At 48.6% G+C, this 16,167-nt stretch overlaps 5 protein-coding genes across 5 annotated transcripts; 3 read left to right on the top strand and 2 right to left on the bottom strand.

The window, feature by feature from the left end:
* Nucleotides 1-2,501: 2,501 nt before the first annotated feature.
* Nucleotides 2,502-3,511, top strand: BCR38DRAFT_460399 (thiamine pyrophosphokinase; the record flags this gene model as incomplete). The annotated part of the gene is made up of 3 exons (XM_040862408.1): nucleotides 2,502-2,658; nucleotides 2,712-2,815; nucleotides 2,867-3,511. 3 exons carry the CDS (start codon nucleotides 2,502-2,504, stop codon nucleotides 3,509-3,511), a joined length of 906 nt encoding a protein of 301 aa, XP_040712325.1.
* Nucleotides 3,512-3,741: 230 nt separating this feature from the next.
* BCR38DRAFT_351148 (transporter BOS1) lies at nucleotides 3,742-4,494 on the bottom strand (the record flags this gene model as incomplete). Its single annotated transcript, XM_040856624.1, has 1 exon — nucleotides 3,742-4,494. One exon carries the CDS (start codon nucleotides 4,492-4,494, stop codon nucleotides 3,742-3,744), a length of 753 nt encoding a protein of 250 aa, XP_040712324.1.
* A 684-nt stretch (nucleotides 4,495-5,178) lies between these two features.
* BCR38DRAFT_351409 (major facilitator superfamily transporter) lies at nucleotides 5,179-6,823 on the top strand (the record flags this gene model as incomplete). Its single annotated transcript, XM_040856640.1, has 2 exons — nucleotides 5,179-5,487; nucleotides 5,537-6,823. 2 exons carry the CDS (start codon nucleotides 5,179-5,181, stop codon nucleotides 6,821-6,823), a joined length of 1,596 nt encoding a protein of 531 aa, XP_040712323.1.
* Nucleotides 6,824-7,632: 809 nt separating this feature from the next.
* On the top strand, nucleotides 7,633-8,118 carry BCR38DRAFT_412741 (uncharacterized protein; the record flags this gene model as incomplete). The annotated part of the gene is made up of 1 exon (XM_040858736.1): nucleotides 7,633-8,118. One exon carries the CDS (start codon nucleotides 7,633-7,635, stop codon nucleotides 8,116-8,118), a length of 486 nt encoding a protein of 161 aa, XP_040712322.1.
* A 7,547-nt stretch (nucleotides 8,119-15,665) lies between these two features.
* Nucleotides 15,666-15,981, bottom strand: BCR38DRAFT_488763 (uncharacterized protein; the record flags this gene model as incomplete). The annotated part of the gene is made up of 2 exons (XM_040864318.1): nucleotides 15,666-15,876; nucleotides 15,965-15,981. 2 exons carry the CDS (start codon nucleotides 15,979-15,981, stop codon nucleotides 15,666-15,668), a joined length of 228 nt encoding a protein of 75 aa, XP_040712321.1.
* Between the last annotated feature and the right edge of the window lie 186 nt (nucleotides 15,982-16,167).

Below are 16,167 nucleotides of genomic sequence, written 5' to 3'. Positions count from 1 at the left end.
TAGACTCGGTGTCTTTCCAGCTGTTCAATTAAGTCCAGTTAGCCTCCATTCTTTCACAACAATTCTCCTCTATAGGTACTAACATTGCCTTCACTACTCGCCATTCTTTCGTAGCTCTCTAGTACTCCGTCGATCTTGCGGATGACCTTGGTGTGAATTATGGTGTCTACCCCATCTCCCTTGTCAGTGTAGACTCCCGCGTAGCCGTCGACATCGAGTTGCTTAAAGAGTGGCTCGATGCTGGTCTTATGACTGGGATAGGATCTGCGAATGTGAATCTTGGAGAGGTCGACATATCCTCGAGTCTAACGGAATAGAAAGCTGGAGTACAGATTTCGGGCGGCGAGTTTACCAAAGTCAAGGAATCTTTCGTGCGAGTGGGAGCGTCGATGAGCACCAGGCCGAGGGCTGGCGCTGAGCAGTCAGATTCAGTTTAAAGGGTACCAAATACCCTGGGTCTTAAACCGGAGGAGCGGATAGGATATCAAGAAGATACGGCAACGGCACCAATCACGATCAGTACTAATGTCCACGGATCGTATTTACAGCAATGACGATGATGCAAACGCAGAACCTAAGTCCACAATCTTGCAAGCCTTATATCTCTTATATTGCATTTTAAGAAGCCACATAGCGCTTCAGCATCAGTCACTGTTTGTGACTCCAACCAAAATTTACTCCCAAATACTATGGAGTCTGGTGAAGACGGATGTAGTCGCTTAGGTGCCGAGGTATAAAGTTAACAGGAATACAGACATGGCAAGGTATGACCTCTTGTCGGTAGAAATACCTCACATTCCTTGACTGCTTTGAGCCAGATTATTTTTATACTGCCTTGGGGACGCCACAGTGTCGCCGGTAGTCTCAGCGAGGTTCCTAGGAGTCTGGTTCGACCGCAAACTGACGTGGCACGCCCATGTTGAGCGTGTTAAAACAAAAATGGCAACTCAAAAGCTAGCCCTGACAAAGCTAGTCAATATGTCGTGGGGCTGCGATCTTATACGGGCGAGGCTGTTATATACGGTGGTTATCCGTAGCGCGATCGCCTTCGGGGCGACTGCGTGGCATACTATAAGTGAGGAACCGGCAGGGCCAGCTAAGAGCCTGATGGGGATACAGAACGAGTGCCTCCGGGTAGTCTGTGGCGCCCACAAAGCGACGCCGGTTCGCCACCTGGAAGCAGAAGCAGCAATCCCGCCACTAGACCTCTATCTTAGTGCCCGGGCTGCTAAGTTTGAAGAACGGTTACGGCTTAGCGGGAAGAGAAATCTGCTTCGCAGCGCGAGCGCTAAAGCGTCACATATACTCCGGCAGGATAGGCCGGCGAAGAGGAAGCAGGCGTCGCAGCTACTCCGACCGGCAGGGTACACTATGGAGAAGGAGGCCCGGGGCTCCGAGTGGATGAGTGAGGAAAAGGAGGTCCCGGCTGCCCTCTTCGGCCACTGGAGGAAGAGATGGCTCACCGGAGCAGAGCATCACGATCGCCAGCGACGCGCCATCGCTGAGGAACCGGAGGGCCCTTCGATGCAGATACCGAAAGGGGGCAAGTATTTCGGCATGAACCGACTGGAAGCGTCTACGCTGTGCCAGATCAGGACGGAAAAAATAGGACTAGCAGCCTTCTTATTCAAGACAGAGACTTTTGGCGTGTACTCGCCGCTATGCCGCTGTGGCGACGCCCCTGAGACGGCAGAGCACGTAATCCTCTTTTGCGGGCTGTTGGAAGGACCGAGGGAACGATTACGGGCCGCTATCGCACCACGGCCACTATACTCTCGCAGAGACCTCGCAACGGCAACAGGAGAACCAGTAGTTAGTGGGACTATTGTAAGGTGGCTGCTAGGGACGGGTCGGACAGCTTCAAGGCCCAGATAGCATCGATCTTCTCAGGGGGGACTTTGTTGGTAGGTTGAGAACCAACGTAGTATGGTAGTGAACGCAACGCAGTCGCCAATAGGGCGAACCGACGACGCAGCGTATGTATTTAGTCCAGCCATTAGGGCACGGTTTGACATACGGGAGTACTGGTAGAGGTACCGGGGGCTTCGAGCCTACGGCGTATTTAATAATAATAATTAAAATACCAACATTGACCCAAGTGAACTTGCATGTTCTGTGGCAATGCTGAGAACTTGTGCAATCATCACTCCAATACGGCTAACCTACCTGTGACCGAATTTCAGGGGCAAGCCCCCCACTATCAAGCTCCACGTCCGGCGTCCGAATCGGCTCAAATTGAGCTTGAGAGACTGGAGTTTGCTTCTGACGAGTACACGACTAGGCGTGAAGTAAATTTGCTTGTCCGCCTAGGTTCTTTTTTGTATATATAGAAATATATCAATCGAAAATTTTTCTACAGTACTGCAGACATTGCCATCACTGACGTCATAATACGAGATTTCGGTAACGTTCGCATCTCATCTGTTGTGCGTGTATGACTCAAGCTGAGTTCATAGATAAAGGAGGTTGGGAAACCAATTCATCTGCCCGCAATAATCACAATGTCATCTAATGCGCCAATCGTGTGGCATCCGGCACTCAACCTGCAAGCCAAATCGGCATCACCGGCTCCGAGCCACTCAGGTCATGGCTTTGCCCTCATCATCCTCAACCAGGCGCTCAAGGATCTGCATACATTGAAGCGACTGTGGTGGAATGGTGTGTATGACTCCGATCAGATTATCCGAGTGACACTGCTAATCTATGTACAGCATCTTACCGCGTCGCTGCAGACGGCGGCGCAAATCGCCTCTATGATTCAAATCGGCGTCTGCACAGCACCGGCGAGCGCTACGTCCAAGGGACCGACGCCCTCGTAAGCCCACTGTACTTGCGAACACTGCTCCTCCCACTGACAATAACCCAGGACAATCTAGACGTAATCATAGGCGACCTAGACTCGCTCTCCGACACCGCAAGGCGGTACTTCACCCAAGCTAGTCCCGAGCTGCAAATCATTCACGACCCAGACCAGTACTCGACTGACTTCGGCAAGGCCGTGCAGCACATCCGCAACTCCCATGTCGGCAGAAGCATCGACATCGTCGCTATGGGCGGGCTAGGCGGCCGCGTGGACCAGGGACTGAGCCAACTGCACCACCTGTACGCATTCCAGACGTCGCCTTCGTACGCAGAGGGCAGATTGTTCCTCGTCAGCGGGGCTAGTTTGACGTTCTTGCTCAAGGCGGGGAGTCATCGGATACACGTCCGCGAGCGCGATATTGGGCATGCTGATGGCGGAAGGAGGGAGGCGGAGGAAGTCTTTGGGCAATACGTCGGTATCATCCCGGTCAAGGAGCCGAGCGTGATTAGTACCAAGGGTCTGGAATGGGATGTGGAGGATTGGCCGACGGAGATGGGTCGGCAGGTTAGCACGAGTAATCATGTTCTGCCCGAGACAGAGGTGGTGGAGGTGAAGACGACAGCGGATGTACTGTTCACGATCTCGCTAAAGGAGAAGGCGGAGGCTGAGGAGAAACTTCCTTTGTCCAATACCCCTTTGGGGAGATGACATGAGATGATATACTAAAATAAGCTCCGGCAAGCGTGCAAGTGGCCAGTAGAAATTGGTGTTAAATTCAAGCAAGTCCCCAACGCCTCGCTATGATCGTGAGATATATCCGTCGCACTTCTTTCCGTGGTCCGTATCAGATGCAGTGCGCCCACCGTTTTCTTTTTGGTTTTTGGTGTTTGTTTTGCTCTCCTTACGCAACATTTCCTCGTTGCCCTTCTCCAGACTGGCTACCTGAGGTAGTGTATGCACGCCCAACAAAACAAAAAGAATACCACCACTCCACCCCCGAAAATCCACTTATCCTCCTTAGCCCTCCGCTCAACCATACGTATTGTATCACCGCTGATACCCAACGTATTCGCCACGCTGTACAACCTCTTCTGCGTATGCTTCATCATCTCGCGCTGGCTTCCCAAGTCGCCCAGCACCGCCTGGCCGCGGGCAATATACTCATCAAGCGCATTGTTGGTAGACGCAAAGAAGTTCTGCTCCCGCATCGCGTGGTTCTCCCTCGTGTAGTCCCCCGTACCCATCGACATCTGCCCCCCTCCTACTATACCCCCACTGCCATACCGATTCGTGGGCACGACGTCCGGGTCGCCACCTGTGTCGACGCCGGCGCCGTAGTTGGCATAGGGGTTCTCTGGGGTGCTAGTAGCAAAGGGGCGGCGACCTAAAAGTTCGGCGCGGTTCTGCGTGTGTTGTGCATCTTCGCGCTGCGTCTTGAGCGAGGCGTAGCTTTCGCGGTACTCAGCGAGCTCGTTGCGGAAGTTTTTGAGCCGGTCGTACGCTTTTTGTTGCTTGTCCTCGACGAGTTCTTGCTTGGCTAGGTTGTTGTAGTCCTCTATCGTGCGCGAGAACGCCGTGAGGGAGGCGGAGAGCGAGCCGAGGGCGGCGGGCGTGGGAGGCGAGGGGATTTGCGAGAGATCGCGTCGGATGGCGTTTGATTGCTTGAGAGCGCTGTTGAATGCTGTGTTCATTTTGCCGGTCCCCTATGGTTTGGAGGTTTGACTCGGTGGGAGAAGGAATAATTGACGGGGACATTCCCTGGACTAGGATCCTGGGAAGGTTATTTCAATGTTCGTGTATCTACAGGGAGAATTGAATCAAGATACTGCTGTCCTTTTGGGCTGTCAGCTGTCAATCTGGCTCAAGTCGATACCCTTCTATCAAGGTCACCCCTGTCCTACAGCGACTTTAGAACAATGGAGCGTGTCGGACAATCTTTGGTTCCGATACTGACGGATAATTTTGGGTTTAGCTCCTAATGCCATATGCTTACTGCGTACTGCGTAGTACATTCTGAAATGATTTGGAACTCATGTGACCCATTTTCACTAGTTGTAAGCACCTTTTTTTTTCTTTCCCGGGACTCATGTATCAGCGTCGCCCTGTTCGGCTCAGCATGAAGACGACAAGGCAGCTGCACGCTTCGGCAATAGCCACAGCCGTTCTCGGCCCCGATATGCGCTATGAAGGATACACGACCTACGCTGGGAAACCTACCAAAAGCAAAGTACCGACCTCTTTCACTTGCATGATGGACCTGAAGCCGTGCCTATGAACTCATACCCGAGAAAAATATAAAGAATGAAAATGCTCGATCTTGAATTATTTCTTGTCTGTTTGCATGCAGGTTGGCTTGACCTAATACTTCATCCAACATGTCGGACTTCTCTCGCGATGACCATAACTACTTATCCGCCCGAGAGCGCAAGAGCGATGAGATCGGATACGACAGGCCACCCGTTGCTGATTCTTCGGCCAACTTGGAGGCGCCGGCCGTAGTGGATGACCAACCGAACTACACAGTCTTCACAAAATGGGAGAAACGCGGCATAGTAATGGGCGCCGCTGCTGGCGCATTCTTCTCGCCGTTGACGGCCCAGATTTACTTTCCGGCCCTGAATCTACTGGCCACTGACTTTAATGTGTCCATAACACAGATCAACTTGACAGTCACAACTTACATGGTAAACCCCAGTTTCCAAGACTAGCGGAAGCAGTTCTGATTGTTGTCAGATATTCCAAGGTATTACACCTATGTTTATTGGATCCTTCGCCGACAGCACTGGACGACGGCCGGCCTATCTGATATGCTTTATTATTTACATCGCAGCCAACATCGGCTGCGCATTAGCACCAAACTACGTTGCCCTATTAATCCTGCGAATGGTGCAATCTGCTGGTTCCAGCACAACAGTTGCCCTCTGTCAAGCCGTGGTTGGGGATACTATCACGTCAGCTGAACGTGGAAATTATGTCGGTTTCACCGCAGTGCCTATTATCCTTGCCCCCGCCCTGGGTCCAGTCGTCGGCGGCCTGATCTCACAGTTTCTAGGATGGCGTTGGATATTCTGGCTACTCACCATTTTGGCGGGTGTCGTATGTATTCTCTACGCCTTCTTCATGCCGGAAACCTGCCGAAATATTGTGGGCAATGGGTCTATTCGACCACATCCGTTTTACCGCTCCTTTTGGCAGCTTACAAAAGATGGCCTGCGAGTGAGACGCGCCAGGAAGAACCCTACCGATTTGGCTCTCCATCCTGCAACTTCTCAGGTGTCCACGAAGCATCGCCTTCGCCTTCGCCCGCCCAACCCCCTTCGCAGTCTTCAAATTCTTTTCGAGCTCGAAATGTTCCTGCTTCTGGGCTATGGCAGCATCATATTTGCGGGTTTCTACGCAATAGCGACTGCCATGCCCGCACAGCTTGCCGACGGATACGGCTACGATGAACTCACAATTGGATTGATGTATTTGCCTCTAAGTGGCGGGGCCGTGGTTGCCGCCGTAGTTGTGGGGAAGCTTATGAGTTGGAACTACCGCCGGCACTGCAAGAAACTGGGCGTCCCCTTTGATCGAAGCAAGCAGCAAAACATGACAGGCTTTCCCATCGAGAAGGCTAGATTGGAATTCGGTATTATGTTCCTGGCTTTCTCTATTCTAATTATCCTTCCCTGGGGTTGGGCGATCCAGTACCATGCCCATGTGGCAGTGCTATGCGTGCTGTTGTTTCTACTAGGTTTTGGAATGATAGGACTCAGCAACATGGCAACTACGCTCATCGTTGATCTTAACCCGGGACATGCGGGGGCTGCCATTGCGAGCAATAACCTCGCCCGCTGTCTCGTCGGCGCCGCGGCCAGTGCGGTCATCGCGCCCATGATCAAGGGCATTGGAAGCGGATGGTCATTTATCATCTTCGGCGTGCTCTATCTTTCTGGTATGCCAGTATTGTGGATTATTATGCATAACGGAGTGAGGTGGCGGAAGGAGAAGGAGGACAGGAGACGGGCTAAGAAGTAGCGCAATGCCGTCGTGACAAGTGAGGATCATCAAGGGAACTCGAATAACATTGACAAGGCAACTAGGGCAGAGAAGTAATGGTTTAAAATCTTCACGCGGGTCTTCAGAACCGAGCACGTCTCTATTGCTTGGGTTATGTGGTTTAATAATGACAGTAATATCCGTGTCTGCTACAAGTATTTTTGAATCAGAACCACAGAAACAACCCACACGGATCAATACCAAAATTTGAATACAGCTGCTTTATGCAGTCTATGTAGCCAAATCAAACAGTCGCCGGATACATATAATCTGCCGATATATGACCATTCATAGCTTGGGGGAGAGATATAGCAATGCGCAGTTGTGGCACTGCTTGGCCACTCAGTCCAGTCATTATAACACTGCTGTTAGTTGATAATAATCTTCCCTGGAGATAGCCAAGTTAAGTACTGTACTCAGGCCCGGTGTTAATTGTTCTGTTCCTTTTGTCTTCGTACTAACCACAAAGATGTCCGTTTTTGGCGCACAACGCATTGACATGACTAAACCCATTGTTGTCAAGTAACAATGCCCTTAATCTAGTGTTGTAAAAGACCTCTCTGTCCAAGCTTTATCATAAAGAGCTTAGATTTGCCACGAGCGTTACATGTAGGCTTGTTCGCGATCACCAACTTTCGTTTTGGTACATCGGCAGTTCTCCCTCATCAGCCACAAACATTCCCAAGCGTCTATATATCAGAACTAGAACCCAATCATCACATGCCACACCATCGCATCCAACTCTCCAAATCTCAGGTAAGTCCCAGCAATAATCCTAATCTTCCTAAATGCAGATCCGACCGCAGCCCCAAAGCCCAGCATCCCGTCGTGTTTCGACCGCCTTCCACTCTTCCCCTTTTACTCCCAAAGCGGCATTTCTCGACCCCAAACTCCAACAGCTCCTCGAAGTAGGTGTCGTTATCCTCGAAGACGGCCAAGTCCCCAACAACAGCCCGCAGTTCATACTTCCGGACTTGGAGTCAGGATGTCGGGGATTATTCTTCGTGAAGCTGGACAAAACCGCCGAGTTCCGTATTAACCACGGGGGGAGGTGTGCTTGTCTAGTTAAGGGGAAGAAAGATGAGGTTACGCCCCGGCTGACGCCAGAGTTGTCGGCGCATCGGGGGAGATTGGTTAGAGGAGAGATTGAGGGAATGCCAAAGTTGAAGAGTCGGACAGCGGCGATGGTGGTTATGAAGATTTTAATGGGGATGGAGGTGCCGGAGGGGTTTCGGATTAGGGATACCAGGGGAAACGAGAGTATAACTGAATAAGCAGAGGGAGTTGAGAAGCAACAGGCGTTCCTGGCCGAATAGTATGTTCAGGTGGTATGTATGGGAATACGACTGAGCAATTTTGTCCTGTGTTTACAGTGAATTGCAAAACGCCTCCAACTTCAGACCAAATATAGTTTCGAAACATACCACAATAGACCGTGTAAGCTATTTCCGTCACTTTCACCGTGCGCGATGCTGTTCTAAGTGCTCAATTGAGTCTCAACCTTAAAGATGCATACCAGCACTACTACAGTCATTAGCGAAATCACCTTTCCCATATTGTGCACCTTTACATCATCTGTGTACTGGCCGTTTCGTTTCTTGGCACTGACATGGTGCGGGCTCGTCGCCTTGGCGTACCATGTTGACTTATGACTTGGTACTGTCTAGTTTGAAACTACCAATGTTATATCGGAGCACCTACACAGCTGACTCATCACCCATTTCAAGTCTTAGGCGGTTACTACCACATCAACAGGCAGGTGGGGTCGGTGATTAAGTCATCTTGGACGAGCTAACTGTCGCGGACAGTATTGCATTCCATATGTTGTGAGGGATCAGCCCTCTGTCGATGACTCTGGCTGGATGTTGTATTAATCGCTATGCTTGCTCTACGCGTTGTGCTGCATAGGTTAGTGTTGATAGAACTTTTAAGGTTCTCTTGCTCTCTATGTAGACGGAAGGGTCAGACCCTCTGTTTACACCAGGAACTACATAGCTTTCGGCCTAGGGCATAACCGTGGCGTTCAATTCCACATTAACTAGTCAACATGTAGCTGTGGCCGACAACCCGAATAGTCGCATGACTCTCCATAAGTATGCTTGCAATCTACATATGGAAATAGACGCTGATTTCCTAACTTGGAAAATCGAAAGGGATCAACGTCTGCTCAGACTAGTAAAATCTAGATGGTAGGACAACAATGGTATGTATCCGGATCAGACCGAAAGGGTACTAGCGAGAATTTGTATTTCATAGTCATGCGTCGAGTCGCTCCGGACCTTCAATGACGAGTTAGCTGAACAAATTCATTGCTTGCAGCACAAAAATGGTACTAGAGGTTTGTGTTCAACAATGCGAATTGTGTTTTGCCATCGGGGTGATGCAATCCCGCCAATATACCAAAATAGAACAACGACTCAATACTTAACAACCACATTGTTCAGACTGATAAAAGCAGCAATCGTCCTCTAAGAAAAATAAACTATTGGCTTTTTGGTAATAGTAGGTAGCAGGTATTCCCCTGCCCATCAACTCGCATCTTTTTACTCACATACACAAAAACTGGCGGGAATAATACTTGAAACTCACTCAAAGATCACAGATTTCAATAACCAGGCCACTGCTATGGTTTCTGTTATGATCCAAAAGGCTCGATATGACCACGAATGGAAGTTCTGCGCGAAGTAGGTGAAGGAGGTCCTCACACACTTGGACAAAACTAATAGTATGGAGATCATTACTATGTACCATCTCTCTATTTACATCATGCAATTTATCTGCGAGCCCCTGATCTAGGTAAGTTCATTCAGGTCAAAACCCGTGGACCACAAATCTCAACGATTTGCATAAGTTTCCTGGGGACCGCACCAGCAGTGGAGGCCACTAAGCTCAGAGGATATATCGTTCTCGACGAAGGTGTTGTACTGTCTAGCCGCGATTAAATGTGTATCTTGTCGCATAAGTAGGGTTTTGCAAAGAATTAGAGCGTATATAGATCTAATCACCCAAAGGCTACAGAAATAGAATAGCAGCAGGACGATATCTAACTGATTATAGGTAGAAGTTGATATTGGCAGTCCTCATCTCTAACTAACCCTACCGTTCAAACCTCGCAGTTCTCAATAGTATGCTTCCAGTAGTGCTTGTGAAGAGTGTCGAGGTCTCCCACTGCCCAAATACGAGTTGGAACAGCTGATGGAAACCTCGTCAGTACAACGTTAGTGCTACCAAACCCCTCAGCTTCTTTCCTTTTCTTGCCCTGTTGGAGGATATTTTAGAGGCGACGCTGAAAATGCGGTGCTTCAGCTCCTTATACTCACACAATTTAAGCTGGGATCGTACTTTCTCTATTTTCAGTTGTTTATAGTAGTTAAATGCTAAAGCAATTTCTTGGTCTGCGAGCGAAGAGGGTCCAGGGTTTTCTTGGCAGAGTCCAATTCATATATGGCGACCTTCAGAATCGCACAACAGGTAATGTCCGTAGACCAATCTATTCCAAGTTAGCTGCTAAGCTTCTGGAATTCACTTTAGGATAAAGTTCGACGAGCGCAAGAGACCCAGCATACAGTCACGCACGGACGGGTCCGACTCGTTTGGGACACAAATAGAGCGGTACGACAGACGCAAGCTGCTTAACCTGCTGTGGCTACGGGAGCTGAGCACGCACCAAGACTAGTGGGAGCGATGAAGTCATATCAACGTTGTGAACCTGGGACTATGCGCAAGCGAGCTGTATCGCTCAGATGCCAGCAGCAGCATAAAGACGAACAAGCTTTTCGCGTGGACGGCCACCCAGGGTGGCCATTGCCTCACTGATGCAATAGTCCAGAACATTGACACGGGAACCGGTTCATACATCAGCTAACAGACTGTGAAGAGGTCAGGGAACGCGTCGAATCTTTCATCCTGATCAACGTGAGGCAGGATAAAGGCTGACACGTCAAGTCTTTCGCCGCTTGTGCTTCCCGCGGAAGGCAAGAAGGCGCAGCAGAATATATTCGAGGAGACACTCGCGTTGCTGAGGAAACATAACCCGGATCTAAACATGAGACAGCTGTTTGCGCATAGGTCTGGTTTTAAGTAGAACATGGAACAAATTAGGGAACATCGAATTGTTAATTGTACAAATCAATGAGTGCTTCACTGAATCATTAGTTGAAAAAGACGGTGCCTTATCTGGGCGAACGTGCGAGACCACGAAAGATAAATCCGGACCACGCTAGCTCACTCCTGAGTAGGAAGCTTCCGTATAGACTACCGACGTAAAAGAAGTTTGCGGTTTGATCTCCTGCAAAGACGCCACTTCATTTTAAACATTCTGCCAGTAAATTTGTACGGCTTTCAGCTCGTCAAATTGTAATTGGGGTGTGATGTAGTGTCTACGTGTCGCGTCAGCTTTTAGCTTGTACGTCTACATCGGTTCTGCTCACCTGTTGTCCTGAATATGATGCCATCCATATACTTCAAAGTATGACTCGGTTGGTAAAACATATATTGGCGTCGCAAAATGATTCGTGATTCATTATGGGCAGATCTTGAAATGAAACTCTACCAAGCCACAGGGGTCTGACGTCTCCCTGGTGGTAATTTGGGAAGAGGTTTTACAATACTCGTGGTTTACAAGGTGTATGCAGAATGTGAGGTGTTGAAGTCATGAGATTCAATGCTGCTGTATGACTAAAATGACACCTTGAAGACGGCTTCATCTTGAGCAAGATTAACATTGTGGAACTCTCGTCGAAGTGCACTCATCGCCTTTTTTTATTTACATTTCGTCGGATGCACATGATTACAAGAAGAACCGTTCGAGAATGGGTTATGGTTTGGGTTGCTTCCCCCCCCTTGGGTACTTGGCGCGGTTCCAGAGGCATGGGTACAACCCGTCTATTAAGTTCGCACGTGAGACTAATCAGATGATGGTTGTTTGGTCTGTTTAAAGGTCAGTAGTAAACAGCAGGACGTCTCCAGGACTAAGAAGAGAAGAGTATGGACCAAATAAAAGAACCCCATATGGCAAGCTGCTATTTGAGCTCCCATTCTTCAGCGGGTTTCTTCCCACCCAGTCTGCCTGATGGGATGAACGATAATATGACACAGTTCAGGTCTTTTTTATAGCTACTTTACGGCGGATTCCAACCCAACGAGTGGTATTCGCTCTTCTCGCTGGGTTTCAAAGACCTGCCACGCTGTTTTGTGTTTGAGTAGAATCCTGCTTTAACCTGCCACATGGACGTCCATACGGGCAATCCACATTGGATGTCCTTATCTGGGAGAGCATCGTGAGTCGTCTACCGGTCCACTTGACAAGAATCACATCTCTGTTTATTCTCAGAACTCCGGCTTCTACCTGGCAAAGTACAAATTTATTTCACGTACCCAAGGTAGACACAAAAAGAGTGTAATCATGTCACAATCCGTATATTCTTTTGGCTCTACTAATGCTTGCAACATTTGACAACACCATGGCTTCGGCGAGCAGAATGTGTGAACGTCTTCGTTATTGGCTTGTGAAATTATCTGCTACCCCTCTCTTGCTCTGCTTCTCTCCCCCCGACAAGGGCCTTGCAAGGTAATTAAAACAATGGAAAAAAATGACAACTCAGCACCTTCCTTCTCCTTTCTTGTATCGTCGTATCTATTCACTTGGAAAGTGGCCACAATTAGAGTCGCAAGCGTTGGCACGAAACGACTTGCTTATAATGCGTGCCCTCAGCGTATCATAGGATTAGCAACAGAAGCCAGTTTCTAGTTTATATATTGTGGGTATAATCCAGTCACAATATAGGCGGTGAAGGGATTGAATAACGGGGTCCATGGGGAGTGGAGGCCCTTTATAGGGTAGACCATGGCTATGCCTAAGCGAGAAAAATACACCAGATGAGAACTCCCTAAAACATTATTCTGGAGCCATCAGATGCATACCAATCTGATTTGAATTCTATTCATAAACCCTATCTGGGAATACTTCGTATAGACACAGAGATTTCGACTCAGCAGTCCATGCAGTCCATAAATATGTCCAACGTTCAAAAGCCCGCCCCACCTACTTAAGCCTGAGCCCCAGTGCTCCGGCCTGAACAACACGAACGACGATCGCCACGACATGACTCAACTAATCTTGAGACCAGGCCAGTGAAGAACCTAAAATACAGGCATTGTATCATACAATATGTGGGCCTCCACCAGCGCAAATCACGATCGAAAAGTAATTTCTCAAACACGTGCGCTTACGTCTGCGTGCAAGCTCAAAGCTCACCGAGAGGGAAGTCTGAGCGATTGAGTATAGTAATTTATGATCACGGCCCAACGAGTGGCCTGTGGTCATATCTGCATACAATATTCACCTGGCTGTGACCTACGGGATGTGTCAGACCTTATAACTACCAAAAATACCTCATTCTACAGCGAGTGGATCCCTCGTCTTTTGACGGTCAATTTGGTCCAACAGGATGCTTAGATTGCTGATCATAACTGTATAACCCTCGTGACTCCTCACTTGTTAGCATACCTCACAACGCACTATCGAAACAACACAGCTGTTCTGCAGCTTCTTTCTTATCTCACTTGTATCTTTTATTGAGAGATACAAATACCATTCTGCACTAGAATATCACCACACTCTCTCATTCCATCTTATTATCTTTATTTCAGAGAATACTCAATAGACGGGGTTCAGGAGCGCGCTCCTCTGTTTTCAGCCGCCAATTTTCAATTCGTTGTGGCATGTGCCGTGGTCTTGTTACTCATCGCCAAATAAGTCCAGCACAAAAATAACAGCCCTCAGATCACCCCTTCGAAAAGTTCCTGGAGCCATCGCACCCTCCTTGGACAACGATGCATCTGCAGTGACTTTTTATAACCGGCATAATCTGGAAACTGGTAGATAATAGCAAAAGGGAACATGGCCCCATTTCCGGCCGGGACTCCGCCAGGTCTGGGGAGCCGATAAGGAGGCGATGAAGAAGATTTTGGTCCAACCGACTTGCCCAAGGTGGCTATGTATGCTGAATTTATCAGCCAGGGTTTGTTTGGTGAGATGTACGTTCACTCCCTCTTTCTCGGTGTCGGGCTAACTTAAGAGGTTTTAAATGAGCGAACATTTTATTTTGCTTCACGAAGTCGAAATGAGCGGCACAAACGTCTAAAGATATTCATGTCTCCTGCTTTCACCATTGCTTACGTCGACGATATGGAGGCATTTTTCAAGGGCACCGTGCAAAACTTGCTCAACAAGTACCAGAATCAGATACCACTCGATCCTATTTCCGCTTGCGAGAATGGAATCGAGGCAAGCTTGATAGATGACTTCCACAATGTTGCACTTGATACGCGAGTTACCCTGAATATCGTTTTGTATCCTCAATGAACACGCAATGCCATAACATAGAATAATCCTCATTTGGCAAAGGGCTTGGATAGACCAACCCGAACAGCTCTTTTGCAGAAGGCGTAGATGAGAAAGTTTAGACTTCGTCCCGGGCTCCATCTTTGATGGACTCAACAAGCAACCTGACCGTCTACGTCAAGATTTTCTTCAGATTAATAGGCTAGGACATCAAGTTTGACTTGCTATCTAAGGCGAAGAGGGAGATGGCGCCTACTATGAAGTAAGTGATGCTGACTTGATGTGGATGATGATATGGCTGACTAAGAATAGTATGAATGCATATTACCCCCACCCCCTTCAATGAAGGCAAGAATTCGTGCATAGCATCAAGTAAGGACCTCCAACCAAAATTCTGACCAAAACGTCGGTAGTAACACGTTTTCTGAAGCTTTGCTTGGGCTGAGATGAGGATGTTGGCCGCAAATCTCCTTTCGAGATCTGATGAGGCAGCACATCGCGATGCAATTCTTTCCTGAGCACTGGAGAGTTATCCTTAAGCCTAGGGCTTAGGCAGGTAAATTTGATGGAGGAAAACGAGCGTTTCGATCATTTTTGACATTAAAGAACTATAAACAAGTGCGAGCGATCCGCGCCAGTTGTCATCAAAAGTCAGTATCGTTCATAGAGCTATTTTGATGCTTTTATATCCCCGCCGTGGTGAAGTCGATGAGACAAAACGAGGCGAACATACGTCTAATGCGTCAATGATTCGTCCTCATTTGCAAATATCCTCCGACAGGCCTCATGGAAAACGCTCGTCACTTCTTTGATTCTTCCCGAGTCTTGTTTGGTTCGTTCTAGAAGGGGTGTGTCAACTGTCTCAGGACACCCACTGAAAGCTCGCCATGGTCTTCCAGGACTTGGGCGAAATCTGGGTGATGGAGGCAGGCGGGGTACACGCAGGCCGCGTAGCATTCCAGAAGTCTGCACAAAGGGTCATTCGCCATCGTGCTCTCATATGCCGCCCGTATGATCTCCGCCATCCAGCCCGCTCCATGAAATGTGAAGTTCATGCGGGGAAGTGATCGTTGCAGCTTGCACAAGGCGAACGTCTTGAGGGAATCAATGCAGTATTTATCAGCTACAACATAAACTCGGAGGTGACTATAGAAACTCTTTGGTGATCTCCTCTGTTGTGGGGGCGAAGTTTTTCCCAGCTGATAACTCATCGTAGTCTTCGATGAAGTGCAGTAGAGTTTGAAAGTTGACTACTTCAGTCTACATATTGTCTTCCATTGCCTTGGCGTCTTCATATAGCGAGAGAGTCGATATGGATCCAATGCGATATTTGATCTCAGTATAAAATCCATTTGTGGCAACCTTTGTCTCATCTTCACATTCCCCTTCACTCGTAGTGTCGTTGCCATATGGGTCTTCGTCAAATTGGACCTCGCTGTCATGCTCAAGCTCGGCTGTCTGAATAGTCTTGAGGTTTTAATCGCCATAATACGCGACTTTAATGAGGCAACCGAAGGTCATCATGTCCGTATCATCCCCAACCACCTCGCCCTTCCTCGCTTCTGCCATTTCCCCATTGATCAGGGTGTTGAAGTACGGTGAGAGCTTAGTGATGGATTCAGAGTGAACCACGAACTCCTGCTTCTCGGGGCTGACGATTAATGTGAATGTCTTCGACTGGAAGACGCTGTTGGCATGAACTTAATATCGATTATCATGTAAAGGTAGACACAAGCTCTTCGAGCCATTGCTCCTGGGAAATGGAGCCTTCTTACCTTTTCCAGTCATCCATTACGCGCAGAGGATTACTCCATTGTCGTTGTTTATAGGTAGGATACAGTTGACTATGGGCAGTGGCACAATATGTAAAAGGGCCGAAGCTGAAAGATGGCGGGCGTGTCGAGAATGCGGGTTGGAAAAGGCGCGTGTCAGGGTACGGCTAGGCCGAAGGCAATAGTACAGAGTGATGGGGAGTAAC

The sequence above is a fragment of the Pseudomassariella vexata genome (genome assembly GCF_002105095.1).
Source record: "Pseudomassariella vexata strain CBS 129021 chromosome Unknown BCR38scaffold_13, whole genome shotgun sequence".
Taxonomy (NCBI): Eukaryota; Fungi; Ascomycota; class Sordariomycetes; order Amphisphaeriales; family Pseudomassariaceae; genus Pseudomassariella; species Pseudomassariella vexata.
Note: the sequence above shows the minus strand (reverse complement) of the source record. Positions and strands in the feature narration are given on the sequence as shown.